This window comes from Cephus cinctus, unplaced genomic scaffold (genome assembly GCF_000341935.2).
Source record: "Cephus cinctus unplaced genomic scaffold, Ccin1 Ccin1_scaffold1506, whole genome shotgun sequence".
NCBI lineage: Eukaryota > Metazoa > Arthropoda > Insecta > Hymenoptera > Cephidae > Cephus > Cephus cinctus.
In genome coordinates this window covers 92971-104832 of record NW_014333849.1, presented here as the reverse complement: position 1 = coordinate 104832, position 11862 = coordinate 92971, and the positions used below count along the sequence as shown (strand labels likewise).

General features: G+C 37.9%; 5 protein-coding genes across 11 annotated transcripts in view; 2 read left to right on the top strand and 3 right to left on the bottom strand.

The window, feature by feature from the left end:
• Positions 1 to 506: 506 nt before the first annotated feature.
• LOC107273207 lies at positions 507 to 1580 on the bottom strand (the record flags this gene model as incomplete). Its single annotated transcript, XM_015751150.2, has 2 exons — positions 1249 to 1580; positions 507 to 833 (listed from the first exon to the last, which is right to left on the bottom strand). Coding segments are annotated over exons 1-2 (623 nt in total), but the record flags the coding sequence as incomplete, so codon positions are not given.
• An 18-nt stretch (positions 1581 to 1598) lies between these two features.
• LOC107273213 (solute carrier family 25 member 46) lies at positions 1599 to 4083 on the top strand. Its single transcript, XM_015751161.2, has 5 exons — positions 1599 to 2045; positions 2171 to 2453; positions 2730 to 2786; positions 2891 to 3167; positions 3243 to 4083. Exons 1-5 carry the CDS (start codon positions 1880 to 1882, stop codon positions 3648 to 3650), a joined length of 1191 nt encoding a protein of 396 aa, XP_015606647.1. The 5' UTR covers positions 1599 to 1879; the 3' UTR covers positions 3651 to 4083.
• Positions 4084 to 4383: 300 nt separating this feature from the next.
• Positions 4384 to 9612, bottom strand: LOC107273210 (ATP-dependent Clp protease ATP-binding subunit clpX-like, mitochondrial). 5 transcript variants are annotated; one of them, XM_015751157.2, is made up of 8 exons: positions 9478 to 9612; positions 8430 to 8547; positions 7584 to 7717; positions 7296 to 7511; positions 7062 to 7210; positions 6609 to 6798; positions 5471 to 6378; positions 4384 to 5387 (listed from the first exon to the last, which is right to left on the bottom strand). In XM_015751157.2, the coding sequence occupies exons 3-8, from the start codon at positions 7651 to 7653 to the stop codon at positions 5133 to 5135; spliced, it is 1788 nt and encodes a 595-aa protein (XP_015606643.1). In that variant the 5' UTR covers positions 7654 to 7717; positions 8430 to 8547; positions 9478 to 9612; the 3' UTR covers positions 4384 to 5132. The 5 variants fall into 5 exon arrangements, with proteins under 5 accessions (XP_015606643.1, XP_015606644.1, XP_015606640.1 ...); XM_015751158.2 differs by having other exon boundaries at positions 5033 to 5387; positions 6621 to 6798; XM_015751154.2 differs by lacking the exons at positions 8430 to 8547; positions 9478 to 9612 and adding an exon at positions 7988 to 8395 and having other exon boundaries at positions 5033 to 5387.
• Positions 7629 to 11222, top strand: LOC107273212 (serum response factor-binding protein 1). Of its 3 annotated transcripts, XM_025090517.1 has the most exons (3): positions 8672 to 9197; positions 9338 to 10702; positions 11083 to 11222. In XM_025090517.1, the coding sequence occupies exons 1-2, from the start codon at positions 9171 to 9173 to the stop codon at positions 10682 to 10684; spliced, it is 1374 nt and encodes a 457-aa protein (XP_024946285.1). In that variant the 5' UTR covers positions 8672 to 9170; the 3' UTR covers positions 10685 to 10702; positions 11083 to 11222. The 3 variants fall into 3 exon arrangements, with proteins under 3 accessions (XP_024946287.1, XP_024946285.1, XP_015606646.1); XM_025090519.1 differs by lacking the exons at positions 8672 to 9197; positions 11083 to 11222 and adding an exon at positions 7629 to 7741 and having other exon boundaries at positions 9338 to 10756; XM_015751160.2 differs by lacking the exon at positions 11083 to 11222 and having other exon boundaries at positions 8674 to 9197; positions 9338 to 10756.
• The window catches only part of LOC107273208 (elongation factor-like GTPase 1), a 50598-nt gene continuing 49720 nt past the window's right edge, over positions 10985 to 11862 (bottom strand). The window contains exon 5 of the mRNA XM_015751151.2: positions 10985 to 11470. Coding sequence (XP_015606637.1) covers positions 11282 to 11470 — 189 coding nt within the window. The 3' untranslated portion in view covers positions 10985 to 11281. The remainder of the gene's footprint in view (positions 11471 to 11862) is intronic.

The following is an 11862-nucleotide window of genomic DNA, read 5'->3' as shown; positions in this document are numbered from 1 at the left end:
CACAAGTAGGACTTTACCCAAAGTCAACGGACTACCCCTCCGACCTCCCCACGGACAAATAGGATCGTCTCTACCCACACAAGTGCCCAAGGGTCAAGACATGTTGGAGCGTTTTTAGCAAAGCGAACAAATGATACTAAATACGCGAGAGCTAGACACCTGGCTAGATTCACTATACGAAAGACCATGGCCGTAGATACCCTAAGGGGGCTCAAGGCCCCCGTCGGGAGACCCATAAGGTCCTGTTGCGGCCACAACTTGGGCCACCAACCACTGAGCAAGCTCAGCGGAAGAGGCGGAAGGGCAACCCCCGACACCATGGTCTTAAGTCTAGCTGCACTAACAGGGTGACTACTCTTATATGACTAATTGAATAAATATGCTCGACCCGACCAAAGGAATAGGAAAAGTAAGACAAATACAATGTAAACTGAGAGGGAACAAAGCGAAACGAGAACAAAGAAATGAATATAGAAATGAAGAAGTGAAGAAGTAGAAAAGTAAGGAATAGAATTATAAAAGTGGAGAAGAAATGAGGAAAGAGATAAATAGGAAAGTGAAGAATGAATGATAAAGCAATAAGGAAGTAAAGAAGAAATAAATATAGAAAATGAAGAAGATTGGTAAAGGATAAGAGAGGTGTTTCCAAGACACCAGTATAGGAGACCGGCTCGAGGAAGAATGAGCGCTCCGAGTCCTGCTCGAGCGTTCCCCCCACCATCCGCCTTCTCCCAGTCACCGAGTCCTGCGCGACGAATTTGCGCGCAAACAATTTTGGGCAACTTACTCTTAAAAATTCTTTGCCAAGATTTTTGGTTTCCAAGTCTGAATATCTAAGAGAAAAGCATAATTTGTTATTTAAAAATGTTTTAATAAAATAAACAACAAATTGCGGAGTAATTAGAAAAATATAAGGAGCATTTAAGTAACATTTTTTTTTAGACATTGCAACATGTAAATTTTAATTCTTTAACGTTAACTTCGTTACACGCCCTGTCAAGATTTCGGTAACTAACAAACATGCTCTTCATGAAAATGCACATCTCGAGTTTTTATAGTATATGGAATTTAATAAAAAATAAAATGGGCCATCTATTAAGTGATGATGTGTATTCGGTGTGACTATATCTGTCGTACATTTTGGTACCAGCCCGAAGAAAGTCCACACGAAACCATATTGAGAACTTTACGTTGCTACTGATAAGATATCAATGAAATAAATTAATAGTAAGAAAATTAAAAAGATACCTTCCAGGCAGTATGCTTGACGATGACGTATGTGCAAGAGATTGTTTGCACGTATCCCGACTTCTCAGTTTCCGGTCGACGAAACCACATGGCTTGTCCAGGACGTCGGCTCTGCAGGAATGCTGGAAGAAGCGTTGCGCGTTGTTACCATCCCGGTAGAGTTCGACATACATATCGTGGCGATTCCTACCATCAACAGGCTCTGCCATTTCCTCTATCGTGGGACGGAAGTCGACGGATGGACCATCCTTCCGGCCCTCCTGGCGCAGAACCATCTGCATCTCTCTGTATGTCATCCGCTTATTAAAAGTACACACGAGGATGCGAAGACTTCGTCGGAGACAGACCTAGTTAATCCTACCAGTAAATTCGTCCACGTTGAGATTTACAATGAATTGTCTTACATAATTACAAGCTTGATTATCATTGCTTTAATTCTATTTTATTTTATTATTCCTTTATTTCTTGTACCTTATAACTGGTGCCATCTACGGTTGATTTCCTAGAAGCAGTTGCAATAACGTTGGGTCAAAACTCTAGTGTGATACGATGTCGGGTAGTGCCGTGAACTGTTGGTTTAAAAAATAATTGTAAGAATTCCTCGTGAAGAAGCGTTTATTTAGAAAAAGAAATGGCTGGGTTAGAAGGATATGAACGGGTCTATAGAGGACGACCTTTGGAACCTTGGGAAGCTGGTGGTGGATATCCGAGCAAATATCACGACCGCGAGGTTATCCGTCCTTTGGATATACCAGTGGTTCATCCACTAGCACAGAATAGTCCGCCACAGGACGACGGTAGGAAATTTCTGTGGAACAAAATAATATCACAATAATTAGCCATACCAATGTTATATTATTGCAATGAAAACATTGCTTGATGTGTCGAGTGAGATAAAGAAACGTTAAAAATATTTTTTTAGATACAACTGTTAAAAAGTATGTAGGCCTTGGATGTGGCTTGGCTAGTCTTATCACAGAGAATCTATTAATACATCCGTTTATTGTGTTACGGAGACAATGTCAAGTGAATCCCGTTGCCACCAAATATCATTTAGTACCTATCACTTTGGTACCAGTAATAATACGATTGCATCAAAGTCAAGGATTAAATATATTGTGGAAGGGAATTGGTTCGGTATTGATTGTTAGAGGACTGGCACTGGCTGTGGAAGATTTGGTATCCAAAGTCACTCCTTGGCCAAAGTAAGGTGATCTACAATTAAATAAAGTAACACAATACGGGACTGACTCTTTTTCTTTGGCATGAGAACAGTTGATCCTGCTGTTTATGCCAATGATATAAACGTATATAACAATAGTAGGAAAGAATCTATTAATCTGATTAACTATTCAGGCTGTCTTTTGCCTCGTATAATCTGAATCAAAGGTATAGACAACAGGAATAGTAAAAGAGTTTGATCTTCAAACCTGATTTTTGGGATATAATACTTTGATGAGTAATTGATTATTATATTACAGAGAAATAACTTGCAACAGTTCCTTGAGAGCTTTTGGACAGCACCTTCTTTTAAAATGGTAGAGATATAATCCTAATATTTAATAAATTACCTATTCAGTACCAATTGTATTGATTGTTTACAACGGTACAACAATGAGTTATTAAAACGATCGTTCCACAGCGTAGCGATTGGGATAGTATCTCCTTTTTATTCAGCATCTCTGGTGGAGACAGTGCAATCTGAAATTGCTTCGGAGCGACCAGGAATTTTTGACGTATTTCGTGATGGTGCAATTCGTTTATTGGAAGTCACTAATAAGGGCAGACTCATTCCTATCTATGCCCTTTTGCCAGCAACTGTGGCCTGTGGCCTTGCTAAATATCTATTCGCACTGATTGTACGTGGTGTCACTAGCCGCATTATGCATATTCGTCACAAACACTCCCAGGAAGCTACGGTATGATTTAACTTCACAGAAAAACCGCTCACTTCCATTTATTTAAGGTAAACAGAAATGCATACAATTTTTCAGGGAGCCTACAGCAGAGATCTTGTATCGGAGACTGTGGTTCAGGATATAGAATTACACTCTGCTTTGATCTCAACCTGTGCTGCTGATGTTGTATTTTATCCATTAGAAACTGTCATTCTGAGACTGCACTTGCAAGGCACTAGAACAATTATTGACAATTTGGATGATGGCAGAAGTGTTACGCCATTGCTGACAGGGTACAGTGGTGCTGTAGATTGTTATCGTACCATTATTGCAACCGAAGGACCCTTAGGTTTGTATAAAGGCTTCGGAGCTCTTATATTGCAATTTGCTGCCCATGTCTTAGTATTGAGAACAACCAAGTGGATTATTACAGAAATTACTAGTATGTTAAGACCTAAGCCTAAGCCAATTAAACCACAGCATTCTTATTATAATGAAATATGAACTGGTATAGTTTTTTTTTGGATTTCTAAAATCTAAATAGAAACGTAATATTCTGAGAGCAGTGACTTTCTTTGAATAACTGCAATTAATATTCGCTGTTAATCAGAGAAACGGGCGGCTGTTTAATTTTTATCAGATAATAAAGAAACACTTAAAAGTGTGCAGTAACTAATCGAATAAATTAAACATGACGAGAATTGCTTTGATTTCTAATAGGTGATAATTTTGAAAAAAAATTACTTTCACTCATTCTGCATGAGGCAGTCTGTATATATTAAGAAATTTGTTAGTAGCCAATGTAGAAAAAAAACAGCAACACTCTAGTCATGCCCATTCACATTGTACATACAAAGAAGTCATTAACCATTACGTATTTCACATCAATTATTATACGGTATGTACAGAATGTTGTTAATAAAACATTTACAAACAATTTTAAACCCGTTATCCAATAGAACGTAAGAACTTTTACCTTGAATTCACGGTTTAGTAAGTATAAGAATTTTTAAACTTTATTTATTATAAATATACTTTCGTACAATGTAAATTTAATATAGTCCTACAATATCTCTATCGGAGCACCATCTAATTTTGTTTACTTACTGTTCCTTGTGTTTAACATCGTACCTTCATAAGATTTTGTTTTTCAACTTTTTTAAATTGGGCACGAGCCTCCCCGTGTAATTATATCGAGATTGAATAATCATGAGTAAATGAAGATGACATCCTGTGGTAAAATTTAAATTTGTACCCCGTCCAATTTAAATATCACGACTGCACTGTCTGTAAATAGTTTCCTTGGACAGAATATTTTTTATTCAGAGCGACATATTTACGAAGTAGTAAAGTTGGAGACCCATCCGGACTTTAGCTTTACAAGGAAACAAATGCACATGCACGTTTGCTCATTATCAATGCAGAAATTCTCCACCATAATCACCACACCAATGTCCTTTGATTAAATCAATTTGCTAGTATTTTTTCCAACTACGTCCGTGGTGGCTCACTACTTTTCCCGTATTCCGCTAATCTATTGCTATATACAATATAATACATAGAACCTTTATCTATCTAGAAGTTCAAGTAAAAATAATTTACCATCTTAGTTGCATCTTGAGATTACGTAACCTCGCAACGAAGTAACTTTGTAAATTTTATTTAACGTCTTGTTCTAATTAAGATTAAGGGTTTAGTACGCTGAGTTGTATCGAGAAAAAAGAAAACGTGCAATATATCTGACGGGAGAATTAAATTCTGACAAATTTTACTTTATATGTTATCAAAAATTTCTCGAAAGTTAACTAAAGTAAAATCGTTCGACACACTGCAATTTCAGTTTCTAAACGCGTGAAAGGGGGCTCTCATCACATATTTTCGTTATATTTTTCTGTTTTTTTTTTTTTACCACGAGCTATTCCAGTGTAATTTCTCCCATCACAAGTATAGTGCAAAAAAACACTAGCCCACTTAATTTGTTTTATATCAGTTAAGCACGTGTTGCGCCTGCTGTAGTTCATCCTCGTTACTTTCGGCTCTTCGTACATACTGAGGTTTTTCCTCGCCACGTACGCAAGAGTCCGTCACATGAACGGACAAGACGTCACTTCCCGGGACGTCGAACATGGGGTCCAGCAAGAGAGACTCCATTATGGCCCTCAAACCTCTTGCACCAGTTTTTCTTTCCATAGCCAATGAAGCTATTGCGTTCAGTGCTTCTGCCGTGAATGTCAGTTCCACCTGAATATAGAACAAAAATTCAACTCACACAAAATGTTCGTATATTACTTGAAACAAGGGACAGATCTTTTTTGTTCACTTACCTTGTCCATCGAGAACAACATCTGGTACTGAGGAACCATAGCATTCTTTGGTTCTGTCAGAATCCTAACGAGCATGTCTCTGTCGAGGGTATGAAAAGGAACCAGAACCGGAAATCGACCAACAAATTCAGGTATCATACCAAAGTCTATGAGATCTCTAGCTTCGACTTGTCGAAGAAGAATATCCTTTTCCTTATTGTCATCCTCAGTAGATGGTGACATGTTGGCTACGTCAGCAAGACTCGCAGCTCTTCTGCCAGGACTTTCAGAGGCAGGTGTTGCACCGAATCCCAAATACTTTTCATTTTTACGTCGGGACACTAGCCTGTCTAGTCCATTATAGGCACCGGAAGCTACGAACAAGATGTTAGTAGTGTCGACTTGTAGAGTGTCTCCACGTAATTTCCTTGAACTGTTCCTTTCCGGCACATTCACTATAGTTCCTTCCAACATCTTCAGCATCCCTTGCTGAACACCTTCGCCACCTACGTCCCTCAGTTGGTGAATACCTGGGACAGCCCCAATTTTGTCTACTTCGTCCAGAAAAACGATACCCATCTGAGCTCTGTCCACTACGTAGTTGGCATCTTGAAGAAGTTTTGCTATAACACTTTCTATGTCCTCTCCGACGTACCCTGCCTGGGTCAGGGTAGTACAGTCACAAATTGCGAACGGAACGTCTAAGCATTGAGCTATTGTTTGGGCCAGTAATGTTTTTCCGGAACCGGTTGGTCCCAGAAGGAGGATGTTACTCTTCTCCAATTTAAGTTGATGTTGCTTGCTATCTAAGATATCGGATCCTGGGACTGATTGACCTTGACCTAATTTTTGTTGCTGATCACTTCCAGGAGGCACATGCTGCAATCCCACTCCCAGGGAATTTCCTATACTGGATATGTGTAGTAGATCTGCAAAAGAGAATTAGTTATGATTTCTGCTGTGGCATATACAGAATTGTTACTTGGGTCGGAAATAACTGATGATGGTGGAAGTCCTATTGTTTCTTTTTTAAATTATTATATACAGGGTCATGTGCTGTTTCGAATAATATTCCCTGTCAGCCACATTCGTTTCGAACCCAAATATAACGACTCGGAGAGACGGGATGCGGTTGAACAGTGGGAAAAATTTTATTTACGTGATTTGAGACCTCTGTGAGTGAAGGGATGATTTGACTCTTGCGCGTTAACCGGTGTTGCGTTCGCTTGTACTGTATTCTGCACTGGTAAATTGTTGTAAATCCGCTTATAGTGGTTATATACAGCCACGCTGAGAACCTTCTTCGCATATTCTTGACCAATTACGTGTTTATTTAGGTATTCGAAAATCTGAAAAGGAAAATCGTCAATCGTCCATATTAAATTATTTAGTGTATCTTCGATAGAGAATCGTTGCAATGAAAAACTTCTGCATGCAATTATAGTTGTTACTTTTAGTGTCAAGAACAGTCTGACACTTGGCTCAGACTCAAGTCTATTTTGAAGTGTAAACACAGTCCTATTTATTTATAAGAATTGAAAAACATTTTCTCAACTATCCATTAAGAAGCATCTATCTAGTGCTATTAATAAAATTCTATATTTATATTTACCTTTTTGGGTGGAGGAGGAGGTTTTCTGTAAAAGCCTTGTTTAGTTTCTTCCGGCCTTAGAGCTTCCTTCAGGCTTCTTTTAGAATCAATTTCTGACAGTACCACAAAGAAATGATGACACTTCTCACACTTGACAAACCTTGTAGATGCTAATACGAGACATACAATATTATTTAGCTAATACCTTACACACAAAACAGATTCAGACTGGTTTTTCATACAACTACAACTTACAAACAAATGTTTCTACATGAGTACAAGGATCTCCACATTTTGGACAGGTGAGTGTATTCTTTTTCCCTCCTCCACCACCGCTGCCAGGTGAACTAGTAGCGGTAGTATTATTAACACCTGCATCCTTGTTAGGCGGAGTAGGTTCAGTTGGTGCTTTCCCCAATGCACATGTAGTTACCAATGATCGAGTAGCCACAACCCTCACAATTTTATGTACTGTAAACATCGATATACGTTCATATCTATTCCAAGGATAGATCAATCTAAATTTCAATAAACTTCACTTACCATGATTAGTGACATGATTGGAGGATACTAAGCGACCAGCACTCACTAGGCAACAGCGAACACAACTCATAGCTATCAACGATACCAAACTATTAATTTTATTAGTTTACAAAGTGTGTTCTCCAAGACCCAACCTAAAACCATAAAAAGAATCCAAGGTAGAAAAATATATTTCTCTCCAAATAAATTTACAAAATTTTTCGTAATATCAATACGCGATGCTTTGGGGTATTATCATTGTGGCTTACTTTTTAACTCGCATTAGCATGTCAGTGATAAATTTTTATCTCGTTTGATTACTTCGCGATGAAAACAAAATATATTGGTCATTATACAATTATTTGACTTAATTATGATTTTTGAAGTTTACACGACGGTACCCCTATCTTACACGTTTTACTTACGTGTCACATTGGCGGGATCCGTAAGCCAATAACAGAAGATAATCATATATAGATGAAAAATATGTTTTAATGGCGCTCCGACTAACCTTAACAGACTTCTTGCTAACGAAAAATGCTCGAGTCACGGTAGTTCGAATTTAATTTAGCATTGCGTTCAGACGCAGTCCAAGGAAATCATTGCCAAATAGATGCGTCAAACTGTCAAAGTCACAATGATGACGTACGCGCCCCGAGATAAAAACGAATTGATTTTAATCAAAACAGGAAAATTGACACATCATAATTGCTCAAAAACAATCATAAAACTCGAATAAATATGTCTCAAGGTCAAGAATCGAGAGTGCAATGCAGATTTCTTAATATTTTCCATCAAGCTCAAAACCACAAGACATCATCATTACGCCCGAGGTGTCAGACTGTCATTAATAATTATGTAATTTACCTCAAAGTCGGATAAACAACGCAAGGTGTTGCGACGGTTTCTCAATACACCTCAACGTACCCCAGTTCTGATGACCACCATCCATCAACTTGATATCTGAGACATCTAGCGGGAAAATCTGGAAAATTTAATTATACTTTATTACCATCTCTGACTTCAATTGCGAAGTTCTTAATCGAATATATTCAGTCGGTAAAAAATGTTTTTCCTTTCCAGAAACAAAGAACCGAATAAGCTCGTGTTTTCAGGCGTTTCATTTGACTAAAAATAGTTTTCAATACAACAGAATGAGAAAGCATATGTTTTTCACTTATTGAGATGGAAAAATCAAAAGACGGGAATTTATTCATACGATATCATTGCAATGAGTGTTTTGGGGACTTTCACTACTGGAGCCATCTGTGCGAAAGGATGATAATTATAGTACTCGATATCGAAGATATTCTGTAGTTGTGTTGGAAAATTATTTTATATTTATAATATTATGTTTAATCTAGATTTTTCTTGTATATTCAAGAATATTCTAATTAACTGTATGTTGTTAAATAAATTAATAAATATGTTTCACTGTTTGTGCATAGTGGAATAGGTCAGGTTAGATCTAGTAAACTTAATTTTTAGGTTATCCATGCACGAATAGAAATTGTCGGTAAAAAAGCGATTTCTCAAGAATAACAGTATTTCTACATATTAACTCATTAAATAATTTTTTGAAAACAAGTATCTCTATAATTTTGAAGAATGAGTAAGATTGAAATAAACAACGAGGTATGTTATATGTTTCTTATGGCTAAAGCTGCATCATATTAAATTCTTTTTTGAGGTTATGAAAGCTTTAAAAATTAATTTTGTTCGTTAAAATTCATTAAATATTTGTTAACATCCTTTGTATCTTCTTTCTGTTACAGTTAGTGTTGATGAGACATTTGGTGCGCCAGGCGAGAGTTAATGTTATTAGAAAATTGGTAAGGGAAGCAAAAACATTGCGAGCAAAACGCGGTACGGAAATGCAGCAAAACAAATATAAACGAAAAGCTGACAGACTTACCGAAGAGGTGCTTGCTGCTAAGAAACTTAAGGATGACGATATTTCCAAATTTGTTATCACCAACAAGAAGAGCCTCCAAGACGTATTGACAGATCAAACATCTGATGCGAGCACAAGGATTATGGTGAAACTAGGGAACTACAAAAGTTTAGCTGAAAGAGTGGCTACGATCAAGGAAAAGTTTCCTAATTACGAGGAGCATTTGGGACCTGGAAGAAAGAAGATGGTTAAATTACAGAGGAAAGCAAAGAAACAGGGTGAAAAAGCTGATCAGTCTAACGAATTGCAATTGGGAAGCAATAGAGAAACAATGATTGACAGCGATACAGAAGATAATAATGTGGAAGAAAGTGAAGTTTTTGAGAATCCACATATAAAAAGTTTCGACAGTGTTACAGAAGATAGCACGATAGACGAACACGTTACTAGAGATAAAGTAAAGAATGACACAGATTCAGATGATGATGAAGTTTCATTAAAGTGTGATTCGGAACCAGGTAGTATATTGCGAATACAACCAACAAAGAAATCTGTGAAACAAAAAAATACCATTATAAAAGTTGATAAAAATGAAAAACCTACTATAAAAAAGAAATCAGACACGAAAGTTGATGCACCCAAAATCATAAGCAAAGAGGCAACGGTTAAGAGGTTTACAGAATTGCTAAAAGAGGAAGATTCAGGAAAGAATTCTACAGAGGAGATTTCCAATGAATTGAAGGAAGGAAAATTCAAGATTGAAAAAGAAGTCGATCCGTTCTTCATGACGGATGAAGGGGATACTGAATATATGAGCGTCGTCGTGCCAAAAATTACCCCGCTGGAAGAGAACGAAGAGGGGGGTAAATATGAAAACAGTGACAATGACATGGGAAAAAAATTCTCCAAGGGCACATTTTTTACAAATCTCGACAGATCCAACGGTAAACGCGAATATTCAAAAAATAACGGGAGTGGGAATTGGAGGCACGAATTACCTCAAAAAAGACCAGGGAGAGATTTCACCTTAAAAACGAAACCAAGAAACGATCTTGGCTCCGCAAAGAAGGTTAGGACTGAATTTTCAGACCAGTCACAAAACCGAAGTGAAAAAGTGGCTAACAGTGACGATAGGAACCTTCATCCATCGTGGGTAGCCAAAAAGAAACAGCAAGAACTACTGAAACAAGGTTTTCAGGGACAAAAAATTGTTTTCGCTGACGATTGAAGAATGTTTTCTACATAGGTAAAACAAAACAAACTAGACCAATAATTCAAATAAATAAATTACTCTGTTAAACACGTGCTTACATTTTTAAAACAAGAACCTGTACTTACTTGCTTTACGATCTTAAATTCCCATGTAAAGTTTTAAAATCTTACATTATTCCCCATCCCACCCTACAGGCCGATGTCGAAGGCATAGATAATTTCTTTCAGGTTGACATATCGCAAAACAACAGAACCCCAAATACAATTATTATCGATCAACATTAAGCATACATATTCCGACCGTCACACTCTAAACTTTAACCAAAAATTTCTTTATTGATATCACAGACACCTTTTCAGTTAATTCTTTATTTTAATAAGTGAATAATAACATCGAACCCAATTTCCCCGTAGATGCAAACAATCATCGCCGGAAGGAACAAACCTGCGGACCAAATTTCAAAAATCCGAACAGTGTCCATTTACCATAAAAAAATGGCTGCTTCTACAAAAAGAAAGGAAATTAAAAGAAAATTCCGTGACCGATATTACGCATCCAGCAAGGTCCATTAAGTATATCAATTTACAAGAAAGACGAAAGAACAAAGAAAATCTATTTTTTCCTGGAGAGAGTGCGCTGTTTCTCGGCATGAGTAACAAGCTGCGAATCGACCGGAAGTCCCTTTCTTCGACGAACAGAGTCCATATACTTCTTGGCGCGATTTCCGCTATCCGCTTTCTCGCCAAAATGTAAATATTCTTCTTCGGTAGACGGCACCCAATATGGATCCTGTTCGATTACCTGAAATCAACAAAAGAAAAAGAAATTTTTAACCGACTCTCTTACGAGACCAAGAAGAGGAAGCACCAGAAGAAGAAGAAGATGCCCATGAAAAAGGACAGGATAGGAGCAGGTTCGGCACCAGGACAAAACTTGTTCGTGCATCGTCTTGCGTAAGCCGGTAGCACTCCGAATTAGCCCCCTCCGCTTCTGTTGGCTGGCCGTGCCCTCTTTAGTTTTCTCGTTTTCTCCTGCCCCCCCACATCCCCACCCACCCGCTTCACGCAGACCTCTGAAGTCTCTGGTCCTCTCAGGTATTCATTCTCTCTCTCTCTTGCCAAAGAGAATCCAAGCGGAGGTGTCCTCGTCGCTGTCATCCTCTTCCCACTCCTGTCAGAAACTCCCCCCTCCCC

What these genes read in the sequence shown, in the direction of transcription:
- LOC107273210 (XM_015751157.2), bottom strand. Translation starts at nt 7,653, where the DNA reads ATGAGTTGTGTTCGCTGTTGCCTAGTGAGTGCTGGTCGCTTAGTATCC. An exon ending in CAATCATGTCACTAATCATG is followed by an intron (nt 7,512 to 7,583) that starts GTAAGTGAAGTT and finishes CGATGTTTACAG; the next exon opens with TACATAAAATTGTGAGGGTT. An exon ending in TCACAGAGGTCTCAAATCAC is followed by an intron (nt 6,379 to 6,608) that starts GTAAATAAAATT and finishes TCTCTTTTGCAG; the next exon opens with ATCTACTACACATATCCAGT.
- LOC107273213 (XM_015751161.2), top strand. Translation starts at nt 1,880, where the DNA reads ATGGCTGGGTTAGAAGGATATGAACGGGTCTATAGAGGACGACCTTTG. An exon ending in TAGTCCGCCACAGGACGACG is followed by an intron (nt 2,046 to 2,170) that starts GTAGGAAATTTC and finishes ATATTTTTTTAG; the next exon opens with ATACAACTGTTAAAAAGTAT. An exon ending in CAGCACCTTCTTTTAAAATG is followed by an intron (nt 2,787 to 2,890) that starts GTAGAGATATAA and finishes ATCGTTCCACAG; the next exon opens with CGTAGCGATTGGGATAGTAT.
- LOC107273212 (XM_025090517.1), top strand. Translation starts at nt 9,171, where the DNA reads ATGAGTAAGATTGAAATAAACAACGAG. An exon ending in AGATTGAAATAAACAACGAG is followed by an intron (nt 9,198 to 9,337) that starts GTATGTTATATG and finishes TTTCTGTTACAG; the next exon opens with TTAGTGTTGATGAGACATTT.